General features: G+C 39.3%; 1 protein-coding gene across 1 annotated transcript; it reads left to right on the forward strand.

The window, feature by feature from the left end:
* The first annotated feature begins 1,113 nt into the window (after positions 1-1,113).
* On the forward strand, positions 1,114-3,391 carry LOC121388031. The gene is made up of 2 exons (XM_041519228.1): positions 1,114-1,241; positions 1,791-3,391. The coding sequence occupies exon 2, from the start codon at positions 1,793-1,795 to the stop codon at positions 3,197-3,199; it is 1,407 nt and encodes a 468-aa protein (XP_041375162.1). The 5' UTR covers positions 1,114-1,241; positions 1,791-1,792; the 3' UTR covers positions 3,200-3,391.
* The last annotated feature ends 13,822 nt before the right edge of the window (positions 3,392-17,213 follow it).

Genomic DNA, 17,213 nt, shown 5'->3' on the forward strand with positions numbered 1-17,213 from the left:
TTATGCACCACTTGAAATAACAATGAAGACTAATTTACCCATTGATAAAAATGCAGGTTTTATTTGATATACTGAGTCAAATTAAAAACTTCACAACCTTTTCATCTTGGCTAATTAGCAAATATGACAGAAGAACGTGTTAAATAAGGTATTTTGTTTATTGTATGACGTCCAAAGAAAGAATAGGAATAAATGTTGAGTCAAAAATCGGTTCGATGCGCCCACAGCATTCGTCAAAACCACAATCAAAATGGTAATTCACAAGCAGGGTCGTCTGATGAAATCACAGGTTCAGTAGCGCGTATTCCCTTCACGTGTACCCACAGCTGCAAGACAAAGCCCCTCATTGCCTGCCCGATGCGTGTAAAGACTGCATTAGGGATACGGCGCCATTGTTCCACTAATGAGGTATAAAGTTCCTGCAAAGTCTGTACAGGGTTCCTGTGCAGAGTGTGCAGGCGTCTTCCCAGTACATCCCAGACGTGTTCGGTGGGATTCAGGTCGGGCGATCCCTTGTCAAGATGGCTGTGTGGGGTCTGGCGTTGTCGTGCTGAAACATCAGGCCTGGACCATGAGCTGCCATGAAGGGCACAAGTTCCTGGGCCAGCACCTGGTCGTGGTATGCAGCAGCGTTGAGGTTGCTACGGATGACAAGAAGTTGAAAACGGCCATTTCCACAGAAAGCATCCCAAGCCATTACACTTCCGCCTCCGAATCTGTCTGACAAAACACTAAGCATGACGTTCACCACGTCGTCTCCAAACCCTCTGCCTGCCATCGGCAAATCGCAGTGTGAATCTTGATTCATCGCTAAACACGACTCTATTCCATCCACTCTGAGTCCATCGCAAGTGGCCTTGTGCCCCCAGTTGACGTTGACGTCGATGAAATTGGGTCAAAATGGTTCCAACATATGGGCGCCGTGCGTGGAGGTGAACGGTTTGTGGCCGATTTCGGATCGTTTGCACGGACACCCGACGCCTGAAAAATTCATTACTGGTTGTCGTAGCCGTCATGAAACGGTTGCGGAGGTGACGTAACACAATATGACGGTTACCTGCCTGTGACGTCACACGTGGTCTACCCGGTCGGGGGAAATCAGCTGTGGTGGCCATTTGTAGTACTCGTGTCTGCAGATCATAACTTGCCCGTCGACTGCAACCCATCGCCCTTGCAACGCCAGCTACTGACGATCCCGCGTGCAACATGCCGGCGGCACGTTCATGCTGTACACTTGTGAGGTGTGGCATTGAAAAAGGTCGTAACAAATATCGTGTTAATGTGGGGGTTTTGTTGTGTCAGACTACTGTGAGCAAATAACGATGAAAACACGTGTCACGTGACCAGTCGTACGTGCAAAAACACTTTTGCCTCAGTGGTGCTGTGCACGTGCTATGGATCGGAAGTTTGTATATCCGTAATTATTGTGGCTTCCATTTGTCTCAAATACAGTACTGTCAAAACTGTTATTAACGCAATTAAAATATTGAACATTGCCATGATTATTTGTGTTTAGGTTAGTCAATAGTTTCATCTTACAGATGACATTTTTTCTTGGTATTTAAGGTTGGACGTGAGTAAGAAATAAACCATAGCAATGTCGATTATGGAAACCTTTTGCAGTTTAGTGTTTAATCCCCGCCCAAATCTCAGTGTACAGTTAGTACCCTCCAGAAAATGTTACTAATTTGGGAAAAGCGTCAAATAACATTTTCCACATGATATTATTTGACTATGTTGTCAGTGTATTTTGTATAAGACTGTATTTAATAATTAATTATCTATTACAGATATGTGTTATCAACAATGGCTACTCATTCGCGAAAATCCTGAAAGTTTTAATACACTATACGTGACTTCAAAGAATTCCTGTGCGATAAAATTGAAATTCGTAACCAGCGACAAGAAAATACACGCAATAAACAGTTTCGGTGTTTCGGGTGACAAGACCTGGGCTCAGTCGTTGTTTCACCTCAGTAAGTCATCTTGGAATACGTTTGATGCCAGTCCTCAAAGAATGTTTCACACTACCATGAACGCGAAATATCAAACTGTGGTCGCATTTGACATAGAGGGATCAATGGCGCCGCCCTCTACAAAAGATATCACAGCCACGTGGTACGTGAAAAACTTCTCAAATGTGACGCCATTCTTTGAAAATGACGCCAGTGGAGCATTCGTCACGGGTGATCTGGACTCGCTTGTTGCAAAAATCCAAGGAGGCTCTGCCATACCATCTCTTCCAACTGTGTTTGTAAGTGAGGACTTAAAACAGGTAGCTGGGGGTGGTATTGACCACCTAGGTCAGACCTTCACATCAACATATGCATCGCTTAAATCGCAGCCATACTGGTTTCTGTACAGATCCACTAGTAGCGGCTCGAAGTATGTTCTTCGCTGGAATGTTGGGGAAGGAAGTTACAGGTCAAAAAAGTTAATCTCTTTGCCAAACACTTGGTGCATCGATGATTGCTGGATTAAGATATTCACTGTAGATCAGCTTGGCAAAGGAGTCCACGGCTCTACCACCCAATTGGCTCGTGCTCTTCTTAGTGGTCACCGACTTAGAGTCTATGTAGTGGGAGTCGCTGCTAATACCAAAACTATCTACATTCATAATGAGACCATCACGGCATGTTTACAAGACATGATGGAACCCATTGGCGTCGATAACCTCGATCCATCTGGAACGGCTGAAAGGGTAATGACATCGTCCAGTGGTCAAATCCAGATTCGCGTGTACACATTTGAAACGGATGCGATTAAAAAAGATACACAGGTTCAGAAAAAGATAGACTGGTTTGTGGACACGCGTGAATGGATCCAGGTTCTCTCTGTGACAGGCGATGGGCAGACTCTGAGTGGATCAGTTGCAGACCTGCGCGAGAAGGTTCTGATGGGTGCCTCGGTCCGTATAATCGTGGAGTTCACTGATGGAGTGTGTCAAATAATGGATGCTGATCACCTGGAAGTGTCGTCTGCTGGTCACATGGCTGCTGAAATCATCTACAACACCAACGTCGAGTTCGGAGAGAATTACAACATCGCCTTTGCCGCTGCATCGTCTCACCATTTGTGGTCAGCGATCATAACAACAGAGGGACAGTTTAACAAGTATCTGTACACGTACAAGAAAACTAGCGGTCAGCATAAGACTGTGTCACATGTTGATCGATTCACCTGGTTTATTCAGATGTGAGATGGTGATAACACTGGGATCTAGAGACGATGTCTTACAACTGTTTTTCACCAACCTCAACAGCAGTGAGAAACTTTATAAACGTACTGTAGTGTATACAAATGACGATAAACATATTGACAAAAAGAAAGAAGGAATGTTTTATTAAAGTTAAAAGTTTGTTTTGTTTAACAATACCACTAGAGCACATTGCTTTATTAATCATCGGCTATTGGATGTTAAACATTTGGTAAATTTTTATTCGTAGTCTTAGAGAGGAAACCCGCTACATTTTACCATTAGTAGCAATGGATCTTTCATATGTAGCATCTCACAGACAAGATAGTACATACCATGGTATTTCTGACAACAGTTGTGAAGCATTGGCTGGAACCAGAAATAGCCTAAATGGCCCACCGACGGGGATCAATCATAAAACGACTGCACATTAGTTCAGTACTGTACTACTGGGGGGTTAGCTTGGTTGGGTAGGGCGTTGGGTTTTTTTTTATGTGTTTTCGTTTTTGTTGTTTTGTTTTGCTGTTGTTTGCTTATTTTTAGTTTATTTTCGTTTAACGACACCACTAGAGCGCATTGATTTACTAATCATCGGCTATAGAGTGTCAAACATGTGGTAATTTTGACATAGTCTTAGAGAGGAAACTCAATACTTTTTTCCATTAGTAGCAAGAGATCTTTTATATACATCATCCCACAGACAGAATAACACATACCACGGGCTTTGATATACCAGTCGTGGTGTACTGACTGGAACGAGAAATAAACCAACAGGTTCACTGAAAATAAAGTTAGTGTATTTTGTCGTATTGTATCGTATCGTATAGTATTTATTGTTGTCTTTTAATAATAATAATAATAATAATAATAATAATAATAATAAAGACAATAACCTTTTAGTTATGTTAAAAAGTATAGCAACTCTTCATGGTATGAACGATTATAATAAACGATGTACTTAATGTCAAATGAACTTGTTATTATCAACTATCCAGAACACTCAGCATGTTTTTTTCTGAATAAAGATGTTTTAAGTTAAGACAAGATGGATGTTTTCAATCACTTGGAATAGAATAACTTCTTCTTCTTCTTTCTGTTCGTTTGTTGACCAGAAGTGACTATGAATGATACTGTTCTCTGTGTATCACTTCTTGTACCATACAGCTTCTTCTGGAGAGTTGTTGTAGTTGTCCAGGTAGTCTCCCTCAGCTGCTGTAGGTTTATGCAGTCTTGGATGACATGTTCGGTCGTCTGTTCTGCTTCTCCACAGGAGCACATGGAAGAAGGTACCAGCCGGAACATCTTATGCATATGCTGGTTCAGCCTGTTGTGTCCAGTCCTTAGTCTGAAAGAATAGAATAACGAAAAGGAGCCTTACAGGTCGAATCTCGCTGTCATCCAGCCGTCTCAACACTGTGCTAACCATCAGAACTCAATACTGTACCATACAACCGGCCCCATGTGGCGTCGTGGTTAAGCCATTGGATATAAGGCTGGTAGGTACATGGTTCGCAGCCCGGTACCGGCTCCCACTCAGAGCGAGTTTTAACCATTAAGTGGGTAGGTGTAAGGCCACTACAACTTCTTCTTTATCACTATAACCACTAACGATTAACAACTAAGCCACTGTCCTGGACAGACAGCCCACATAGATGAGGTGTGTGACCAGGACAGCGTGCTTCAACCTTAAATCTCTATCAGCGCGAAAATAAGTTGAAATGAAATGCACCATACAGTGCACAGTTCGTGACACCATATTAACAAGTCTAGGTAACACCGTACTAGTGACACTAGGTGACACCCTACTAGTGACACTAGGTGACACCCTACTAGTGACACTATGTGATACCTTACTAGTGAAACTAGGTGATATCGTAATATTGACACTAGATGACACCCTACTAGACGATACCACACAAGTGACTAGGCAATATCCTATTACTATATCATATTCACGACACCAAGTGACACTAGGTAATACCACAGCGATACTAGGTGTCATCCTACTAGGGGCACTAGATAACGCCCTACTAGTGACATCCTACTAGTGGCACTAAATGACATTCTACTAGTGACAATATGTGACATTAATATTGACACTACATAACATACTACTAGGTGACACCGTACTAGTGACACGCGGTAACATTATACCAGTGACAGTATGTGACACCCTACTAGTCACACTAGGTGGCATACTACTGGTGACACACTACTAGTGATACTAGGTGACATCCTACTAGTGGCACTAGGTGACACTTTACTAGTGACAATATGTGACACACTACATGATATACTACTAGGTGACACCATATTAGTGACACTAGGTGACACCCTACTGTTGACACTAGGAGACATCCTACTAGAGACACCCAACTAGGTGACACTCAACTAGTGACACCCAACTAGGTGACACCCTACTAGTGACACTCGGTGACACCATACTAGTGACACTATGTGACACCTTACTAGTCACACTAAGTAACATACTACTACTGACACCCTGCTAGTGACACTAGGTGACATCCTAGTAATTACATTATGTAACATGCAACTAGTGACACTAGCTGACACCTTACTAGTGACAATACGTGATGCGTATACATTACACTAGGTGACACCCAACTAGGTGACACCCTGCTAGTGACACCCAACTAGATGACACCCTACTAGTGACACCCTACTAGTGACACTCGGTAACATCATACTAATGACAGTATGTGACACCCTACTAGTCACACTAAGTGACATACTACTAGTGACACACTACTAGTGATACTAGGTGACATCCTACTAGTAGCACTAGGTGACACTCTACTTACTAACAACACTAGATCACAACCCACTAGCAACACTGGATGTCAACACTCATGAACACTGAGGGAGACCTTTACTTACTGATCAACATGACGCTTTCATATCAAGTTGCTTGGGATTAATACTTGGTATGGACACAACTGATCCTGCTTCCCTGTAGTTCCGAGCATACATATCTCGATCAACACCTCGAGCCTTGAGTTGCCGAGTTTGTTTCTTTTAAAACAGTAACTGGTAATTTTAGCTTTAACAAATCTAAACGTGAACAAAGCCGTCTTCCCAGCAACAAAATAGCAGGCGATTGCGTTGTAGTCGAATATGGCATTTTCGATATGCGATAACAAATTCAGGCAGTTTCTGTTCAAGATCGTCTGCTGACTTTAAGCAAAGTGTGTTTCAAGGTCTGATCAAACTATTCAGCTGAGTCACATGTGGCTGGCTGACGTGGAACACTCAGAACAAGCTACTCTCCATTCATCTCCAGGAAGTACACAGACTTTGACGTGGAACACTCATCTCCAGGAAGTACACAGACTCTGACATGGAACACTCAGAATAAGCTACTCTCCATTCATCTCCAGGAAGTACACAGACTCTGATGTGGAACACTCATCTCCAGGAAGTACACAGACTCTGACGTGGAACACTCAGAATAAGCTACTCTCCATTCATCTCCAGGAAGTACACAGACTCTAACATGAAACACTCAGAATACGCTACTCTCCATTCATCTCCAGGAAGTACACAGACTCTAACATGAAACACTCAGAATAAGCTACTCTCCATTTATCTCCAGGAAGTACACAGACTCTAACATGGAACACTTAGAATAAGCTATTCTCCATTCATCTCCAAGAAGTACACAGACTCTAACATGGAACACTCAGAATAAGCTACTCTCCATTCATCTCCAGGAAGTACATATACTCTGAATGCGCAAGCTGTGATCTGTTATCATTGACGATTTACAATGTCTGGCCAAAGCGACGCAACAATCATCTCCAGATTTCAAGTTATCTCTGTGGTATTTGTACTTCATGATGAACGCTTTTGACCCTTTATAATAAGAATCGATCACAACCAAAATTATATATCCATGATAAAGGTCCCGTAAAACCGTGCCAAGAAGCATCGGGAACTGTTCATGCATGCTACATAACATCGTGAACAAGAAACAAAATGAAAACATTATTAAACCACTAATATATTTACCTCTCGTTTGTTTTGATTTTTCATGCAAAAATTATTGATTACATGGATTCCAGTGACATAAGTAATACATATTTTACAGCAAAATATACGTACTGTTTTATTCCATAAACATTATTCCAGGGCCGTACCCTCCGGGGGGGGGGGGGGCGGGGGGGGGCAGCTGCCCCCCCTGAGAATCTTGTCCTTTTTTTTTATTTTATATCTCCAGTAATAGCATAGAAATGTTTAATCTTTATAGTATGTTAAAAATTATTTATAAAATTTAGTGCCCCCCCCCCCCCCCCCCATGGATTTTGGTCAGGGTACGGCCCTGTATTCTAGCATTTATAACTATCAAATATACGAATATGTTTACATCTCTCAACACCATGAATGAAAGAGTGAATGAAGGCAATGGTTTATTTAACGACGCACTCAACACATTTTATTTATGGTTATATGGCATCGGACATATGCTTAAGGACCACACAGAAATTTAGGGAGGAAACCCGCTGTCGCCACTTCATGAGTCACTCTTTTCGATTAGCAGCAAGGGATCTTGTATATGCACCATCCCACAGACAGTCCTTTGATGTATCAGCCGTGGTGCACTGACTGGAGCGAGAAATAGCCCATTGGGTCCACTGACGGGGATCGATCCCAAACCGACCGCGCATCTAGCGAGCGATTTACTGCTGGGCTACGTCTCGCCCCCTGAAAAAAATAATGAATTAACTTTATAGAAAGTGTACCACAGAAAATACATCGGCTACTGGGTATGAAACAAAAGTACGCATTTAATCATGAATCACTTTATGAATGAAGGGGATCTGTATAAAAGTTCCAAAGTTAAGTTAAATCAGTGGAAGTGGTTGTGCCAAATATAAATATTATAGATAAATATTTCTTACAAATGTCAGAACAAGTTCATTCCTGTTGCCATATAACATAAATATGGATGATTCCGGCCCTTTGTTCAACGTTTCTTTTATTTATAGGGGCTATGCTGAGTTCATGTCATTGTAACCTATACGACCTACGGGATCTTTTCCATTACTAAAATTACATATTAAAGAAATGTTCTTGTTTAGAATATCATTGTTTGTTGTCATACTGTTTGTAGTAGCCCAAAGTAGATTTTACTTTCCAATGTACGAACAAATATAAATACGAAGTACAATTAATTTGCTTATATACATATATATATATAACTGCTTTAAACATTAGCACACGACCGAAACACATTGCATGTGGAGACGTCAGCATTTTAAACAGGAAAATGTATTTAATATGTAATTTTAATTGCAAATGATATTATAATTAGTCGGAAACATCTTACAATGGCTGCAAAGTCATGACAGTCCACTTAAAAATAATAAAACTCGAATCACACTCCGAGTTACTAAGTATCTTTTCCCTAGCTTGTTTTAGCATGGTGCAGCACCATGCCTCAATAGTATAGCACCATCTTGCCTTAATCAGCACCATGCTGCCCTAAGATTAAACAAGTCTTTTTCACTAATTAATTCTAAAATTGCCTTTATAAAACACTCAAAAAGGCATTATTAATTAATGACATATGCCTTGTATATCTTTTGCCATTCATTTATTAAAACAAGCACATAAATTACATTGATGTTTATTTTAATTAATTGTTGTGTATTTTTAATGAAAAACAAGTGCCCCGAAAATGATAAAAATGCCCCAAAAGTGTTTGGTCTACCATGCCTTGCCAAATTTCTAGGGAAATCACTACTAAGTATGTTTGAGAAGTAAATGTGTTTTAAAATGTTTTGGCTATATACTAAATGTACCCATGATCTAAACACACTTTATTAACTCACACAATAGTATAAAATAATTACACGCCTGTGACGAAGTATTAGAAATGGTCCAAACATAAATAATGATTCATATTTACATTTCCCCACATGATCAACACAATCTTACACGCTGTGAATGAGGGAATCCCCGTCACGCACGCGACAGCGGGCACGCAATGCGCGATTGGTTTGCGTCCTGTTTAGTGAATAGCACGCTTCGCTAACCTAGAGTGGACGCAAATACCACGTAAACCCCATGCAATGTCCACGCAACGCAAACGTTTCGTAAATAAGGTCCCAGGTTCTCTCTGTGACAGGCGATGGACATATTCTGAATGGATCAGTTGGAGACCTGCGTGAGAAGGTTCTGATGGGTGCCTCAGTCCGTATAGTCAGGAGGTTCACTAATGGAGTGTGTCAAATAGCGAGAGTGTAGTGAATTAGGCTCCTGGTTTTCTCAGATGTAATTGTTTTACGTACTTGCGTCTATTGTCAGGGGTGGGACGTAGCCCAGTGGTACAGCGCTAGCCTGATGCGCGATCGATCTAGGATCGATTCCCGTCGGTGGGCCCATTAGGCTATTTCTCGTTCCAGCCAGTGCTCCACAACTGGTGTAACAAAGGCCGTGGTATGTACTATCCTGCCTGTGCATATAAAATATCCATTGCTGCTCGGAATGAGTAGCCCATGAAGTGGCGACAGCGGGTTTTTTCTTTCAATATCTGTGTGGTCCTGAACCATATATCCGACGTCATATAACCAAAAATAAAATGTGTTGAGTGCGTCGTTAAATAAAACATTTCCTTCCTTCCGTCTGTTGTCATAATGTGTGGTTTTTTTAAATGAAATGGAAGTAAGGAAGGAAATGTTTTATTTAACGACGCTTGAGGAAACATTTGAAAGCATTTGCTGTTAGGGTTTTGAATTTGGGAGTAGGTATGTATGAAATTGTAGAGGTTTCGCAGTCTCATTTACATTTGTATGAACTTTAATAACTTGAGAATTAACAACATGATATATAAAGTAAGCGGAACGCAGCAATGCTCCATTGTATCCCTAGTAATGCGAATACCAAGTTTGATCAAGATTGACCAAATATGTTTGGTGTTTGAATAAATTGAATGACTTTCCATAAAAAAAATAACAGACTTCTTCTTTCCTAAACATTCCATTTTTAACCAATTTAAAATACATGACAGCTGACAAATTGTGCATTATAGTATTGCTCCATATATCTGAATAAACTGATACAATGTTCAGCCTGCAGTAACATTACCATTATTTACTGGCCAAACATTTATGTCATTGGGGTCAAATTCCGTAAAAATGTGTCCTTTCCTGAACAACTAGATATAATAAAAATTATAGCTAGGGTACAAGATTCACTGGGATAAAATACTAAATATGCATGTACAGGGACTTCCGGTCATGTACGTGGTATGAGGCGGTCACGTTTTTGTTGAACTCTCATCTCTGTCAGTGCCAGGACCTGTGTAACGTTTTTTTTTTAAAAAGCATGACACCATTTGTGAGTCATTTGCAAAATATGAATTACTACCAGTAATTACTACATGCATAAGACTTCGATTAATTGACTGTTTATTTCAAGAAAAAGAGCATAAATAAAAGTTTTTTCGAACGTCACAAGCGACACATAATCGCGCACGTGCTCCATGGAATCGAAGAGAGGCGAAATGTAGAATGTGGCTGAGTAACGTTTACTTGACTATGGAAAATAAGAAAACAATTTGTGAGTACTGTAGTGCTTTTGTGTGTGTTGCAAGACAACCGACAAACATTCTGTGTATCCATATAAAAAAAAAAAAAAAAAAAAACGCGAATTGAGAAAAATGAACAATAGTTACCGAGAAACGCGACATTCTCCAGTAGAGACGGAAAAGAATATTCTTTTGGCTCTTAGGTCTGACATAAAACTATTAAATGAGAAAGTGATTCGATGAAAATCCGCCAGAATAAGTGTCTTAAAGGAATATTCCTAAGTTTGCTGCACGTTTTAAGATGTTATCGACTAACAAAGGCTTTCTAACGATTGTAATTATATATCAAATATATTTTTTTTTTTGCATAAAATATTAGTGGCTGTATATTAAACGTGTTTCTGATCGTTCTAATGTTTGTACTAGGTTAAATTTCATTTTATTTCCAAAATGTGGTTGTTTTGTTTTTTTGTACGTACGAAATTATTTGAACACAAAATCCAGTTTGGATTTCTTACAAATATTAAGACGACCAGAAACATCTCGAATATACAGACACTGATATTCTAAACAAATATACAATGCAGCAAACTCAGGAATATCCCTTTACGTTTTTTAAAAAACCATCTGATATTCCTACCTGAATTTTATAAAAGAGTTTTATCTTGAATATACAGACACTGATATTCTAAACAAACAAATATACAATGCAGCAAACTCAGGAATATCCCTTTACGTTTTTTAAAAAAACCATCTGATATTCCTACCTGAATTTTATAAAAGAGTTTTATCTTGAATATACAGACACTGATATTCTAAACAAACAAATATACAATGCAGCAAACTCAGGAATATCCCTTTACGTTTTTTAAAAAACCATCTGATATTCCTACCTGAATTTTATAAAAGAGTTTTTGAAATATCTTTTACCATATAAAAAAACAAAAAAAACAACGCGAATTGAGCAAAATGAACAATAGTTACAGAGAAACGCGACAATCTCCAGTAGAGACTGAAAAGAATATTCTTTTGGCTCTTAGGTCTGAAATAAAACTATTAAATGAGAAAGTGGACTCGATTAAAGCAGACATCATGTCTGAACTTGGCTCCGAAGTAAAAAAAAATGACAGATGAAGTGAAAAAAGAATTAAATGAAAAGATAAATGGTGTTATGTTCGATACAGACAAAAATACCAAGGACATACAAGATGTAAACAAACAATTGAACTTTGTTGAAAGTAAAGTACAGCAAAGAATTAAAACTCTGGAAAAGCAAAAATTGAGATTAGAAATACATGACCGCAAACGAAATCTTTTAATTTATGAGCTCCCCTTGGAAAGAGATATAAAATGTGATGATCCGGAAAAGGTTATACGCAAAATGTTTACTCAAAAACTTATGTTGGACAGCACAAGTTGGGGGGATGTTCCTTATAAATGTTCACCGTATACCTCAAAGAAGTCAGGAAGCCGGACTACACCGAGCCCAGGTGGGACGCGAAGAAGTCTCGGTTGGACCTCCATCAATCATTGTTGTGTTTGTTCACCAGGCCGACAGAGATTTGGTATTAAATTCAGCATATCGCTTGAAAACAACTAAAATAACTTTTTGCACAAATCGTCCAGTAATGTTGAAGAAAGCCAGAGGAAAGTTAGTCAGGATTGCCTACGAGATGTGAAAGGAACAAAACATTCAAACAAGAATTCGTCTGCTTGACACAACGGTTATTTTAGAAATTGGAAATATAAAAATCTGATCCGTGGAAAATCGCATCCGGTATTAAAGGGACATTCCTTAGTTTGCTGCATTGTAAGATGAATCCGACTAATAAAATATTTCTACGATTAAACTTACATATTAAATATATTTTCTTGTTTAGAATATCAGTGTCTGCATATTCAATGTGTTTCTGGTCGTCTTAATATTTGTAAGAAGCCCAAACTGGACTTTGTCTTCAAATAATTTTGTAGGTACGAAGAAATTACATTTTTGGAAATAAAATGAAATTTAACCTAGTACAAATATTATAACGATCCTAATAACGTTTAATATACAGCCACTAATATTTTATGCAGAAAAATATATGTGTTATGTAATATAACCTAGTACAAATATTATAACGATCCTAATAACGTTTAATATACAGCCACTAATATTTTATGCAGAAAAATATATTTGTTATGTAATTGCAATCGTTGTGTCGTCGTTGTTAGTCGATAACATCTTAAAAAGTGCAGCAAACTCAGGAATGTCCCTTTAAGCACAATGACTTATAATGCCTACATTGTTTTCCATGTACTGTGTAAACAAACACCGCAGTGTTATTATATTGTGGTAATAATATGGGAAGTGAACAAGTGACAAAAAATACTGGTGATTAATTGTGTATCGCTGCAGCGTACTGAATTATTGTATATTTTGTATTGAACAAGCCAAAAAGGAATATGGTGAAATGTCTATCAATGCAACTTGGGCCATATACATAACCAAGTAGGGTTGTAGTATTAATGTATATATATATATATATATATATATATATATATATATATATATATATATATATATATATATATATATCATATAATATCTTACATTTTCAGTGCAATCAAAGTATGTGATATTTTTTCAGATCACATACTTTAAGAATTTGATAACTTTGCAAATTAGATGTGAATTATCCGAGGTTTCGGCACTAGGTTTATTGACATTTAAGCAAACGTACTTGGGTGACACTCCATGATTGACGTATGCATTAATAGTCATCAAATAAAACATTTTAATGGCAATTTCACACTGAAAGCTGTCCAGCGTTCAGAAAACAAAAAACGTTAGGCATAACTTTGATGTAAGGACATCCAAAAGTTGCGTGTACAGTTTACAAAAACACGTTGTATTAAGCTTGAGCTTATATGATAAAGAGATTATTACCCTAAAACAGATCATCCATGTAGGGATGTGTGCCGGTAGTTTAAAGGCTAACAAGGAGCCTATTTATCTCAGTAGACACACATTGGGTTAACAGGTCATCCATGTAGGGACGTGTGCCGGTAGTTTAAAGGCTAACAAGGAGCCTATTTATCTCAGTAGACACACATTGGGTTAACAGGTCATCTATGTAGGGACGTGTGCCGGTAGTTTAAAGGCTAACAAGGAGCCTATTTTTCTCAGTAGACACACATTTGGTTAACAGGTCATCCATGTAGGGACGTGTGCCGGTAGTTTAAAGGCTAACAAGGAGCCTATTTATCTCAGTAGACACACATTGGGTTAACAGGTCATCCATGTAGGGATGTGTGCCGGTAGTTTAATGGCTAACAAGGAGCCTATTTATCTCAGTAGACACACATTGGGTTAACAGGTCATCTATGTAGGGACGTGTGCCGGTAGTTTAAAGGCTAACAAGGAGCCTATTTATCTCAGTAGACACACATTGGGTTAACAGGTCATCCATGTAGGGATGTGTACTGGTTGTTTAAAGGCTAACAAGCAGCCTATTTATCTCAGTAGACACACATTGGGTTAACAGATCATCCATGTAGGGATGTGTGCCGGTAGTTTAAAGGCTAACAAGCAGCCTATTTATCTCAGTTGACACATATTGGATTGTGTGGACACAAACAATAGACCACAAGTTCTCTACGGAATTGTGGTACTTTTTCAGTTACTGTTAACTAAATTGAAGCCTATACTGGCACTTTAATATTTGTTTTCGAGGTCTGTTTTATGGTATTTGGTATGTTGATATACGGTCTTTGGGATAAAAGACAGTCTGGTAAAGTGTTTTATTAATATGCCATTATCTAGCATCCACCTACATGTATTATGAGCACATGTATTTTATTTTATTTTACCTTTTTTTTGTGCCATTTTATTAAAAAAACAATTATATACTCTTCAAAAAAAGAAACGCAAAAGGGTACAAATGGGTTATAACTCCGATTTTATGTTTCCTACCGGTTCATGCTTTGTGAATATAAGGTCATTGCATGTCCCAAACACATTCCCCCGGTTACATTCGATAAAACGCAGCTACTGTACAATAAAGTTCCAAAATGTGAATATTCGCAAAAACGCAGCCACACGCAAACCATGTCACCACTGCACGTGCGTTGTCTGCACGTGCAACATGAACACCGACAGTATAAAAGTGCAGGGTGTTCGCTTGCCTGGCCTCTGTATCTGGCCGACAGTTGACAATCCAGGACATGCCACGTCTCAGTGAACCGCAGAGAAACAATGCCATCGGCCGACTAGACGCAGGCGAATCCAGAACGGCCGTTGCCAGGGCATTCCATGTGTCCCCAAGCACCATCTCCAGACTGTGGGACCCTTACCAGCAACATGGATCAACACGTGACCTCCCTAGATCCGGTCGACCACGGGTCACTACCCCCGGGCAGGACCGCTACATCCGGGTACGCCACCTTCGGGAACGATTGACTACTGCCACCTCCACAGCCGCAGCAATACCAGGTTTGCGCAGGATATCCGACCAGACCGTACGGAACCGCCTACGTGAGGTAGGAATTCGTGCCAGACGTCCAGTTCGAGGTGTCATCTTAACACCACAACACCGTCGACTCCGACTGCAGTGGTGCCAGATTCATCGACAATGGCCTCAACTGCGATGGAGACAGGTGTGGTTCAGTGAAGAGTCCCGATTTCTGCTCCGACGTCATGATGGAAGATGTCGCGTGTATAGGCGTCGTGGTGAACGTTATGCGGCAAACTGCGTGCAGGAAGTGGACAGATTCGGCGGGGGTAGTATCATGGTATGGGCAGCCATCTCACACACTGGCAGAACTGACCTGGTCCACGTGCAGGGCAACCTGAATGCACAGGGCTACATTGACCAGATCCTCCGGCCACACATCGTTCCAGTTATGGCCAACGCCAACGCAGTGTTCCAACATGACAACGCCAGGCCTCACACAGCACGTCTCACAACGGCTTTCCTACAGAACAACAACATTAATGTCCTTCCTTGGCCATCGATATCACCGGATTTGAACCCAATTGAGCATCTATGGGACGAGTTGGACCGACGCCTCCGACAGCGACAACCACAGCCCCAGATCCTGCCCGAGCTGGCAGCAGCCTTGCAGGCCGAGTGGGCCACCATCCCCCGGGACGTCATCCGTACTCTGGTTGCTTCAATGGGCAGGCGGTGCCAGGCAGTTGTCAACACACGCGGAGGCCACACCCGGTATTGACTCCAGATGACCTTGACCTTGGTGGTGTGTCCTATCACTTACTCACAATGGACTAGAGTGAATTGTGAACAATCCTGCAACATTTGGTAATTATCGGACTCACCATTTAATAATTAAATCAATTCTCCAAATGTTACGACAATGTGGTTTTGCGTTTCTTCTTTTGAAGAGTATATATTTATTTATTTATTTATTTATTTTATTTATTTATTTTATTAGTATTATTTTTAGTATTATTATTATTTTTTTATTTTATTTTTTTTTTGGGGGGGGGGGGGGGCACAGACTCGGTAGTTTGCTGGTATTACAGTATATATGCAAGGAGAGGACTGTCAGAATTTACTTGCTTTATGTTGGTCAATTCTCAAAATGTTTTTGAATACATGTCTGAGTGAAAGATACTAAAGGCGTTTCAAGCAAATAATATATCATAACAGAGCAAAGTCTACTATTTTATTTATTTTCCGGTTAGTAATGTACTACCTACATTGTGCCACTGTGTTAGCATATGCAGTGTTTTTCAAGCATGTGTAAATATATCCATACACACACATTGTATTGAATGACAAAAGAGAATCCAGTTAATGCAGATATGTTGTATATCTAATTAATCTTGATAGAGTAAACTGCAAATGTATGTCATCAAGCAAAACAGAAAATTAGTATTTTGGTTTACACTCGATACCTCTCATTTCCTTTTGCCACATATTATGTGTGTATGAGTGTGTATGTATGTATATGTTGTTTTCAAATTATTATTATTTCTTTTTTACTTTTTTTTTTTTGGGGGGGGGGGGGGGTTACTTTTTTTTTTTTTTTTTAAATTGTACTTACTATTATTATATATATTTTTTTTTTATTATTATTCATTTTATTTAATTTATTATTATCATCATCATCATCATCATCATCATCATCATCATCATCAGTTTGGTGGCTGGATTGTTTTGTGGGGGTTTTTAAACATCTATTGTATACCATATTGTTTCTTACTAGTTTTTCATGTGACCAGCACTTATTGTTTTTCTATTTCTACTATTCACATGAATGTATTTAGAATTTCACATATTTTTATATCTTTTGATAATGTTAGCAATGACTCTTAAAATTTTATCTGTGAACTGTCAGGGACTGGGTGATTTAGATAAACGCAGAGATGTTTTTAATTATCTTAGAAAATTAGATTGCTCAATTTACTGCTTGCAAGATACCCACTTTCCAAAAAATCAGGAATGTTATATTAGAGCACAGTGG

Source organism: Gigantopelta aegis, chromosome 14 (genome assembly GCF_016097555.1).
Source record: "Gigantopelta aegis isolate Gae_Host chromosome 14, Gae_host_genome, whole genome shotgun sequence".
In the NCBI taxonomy this organism is placed as follows: Eukaryota; Metazoa; Mollusca; class Gastropoda; order Neomphalida; family Peltospiridae; genus Gigantopelta; species Gigantopelta aegis.

Bases quoted from the DNA above. Each gene is read 5' to 3' on its own strand.
- LOC121388031 (XM_041519228.1), top strand. From the start codon at position 1,793: ATGTGTTATCAACAATGGCTACTCATTCGCGAAAATCCTGAAAGTTTT.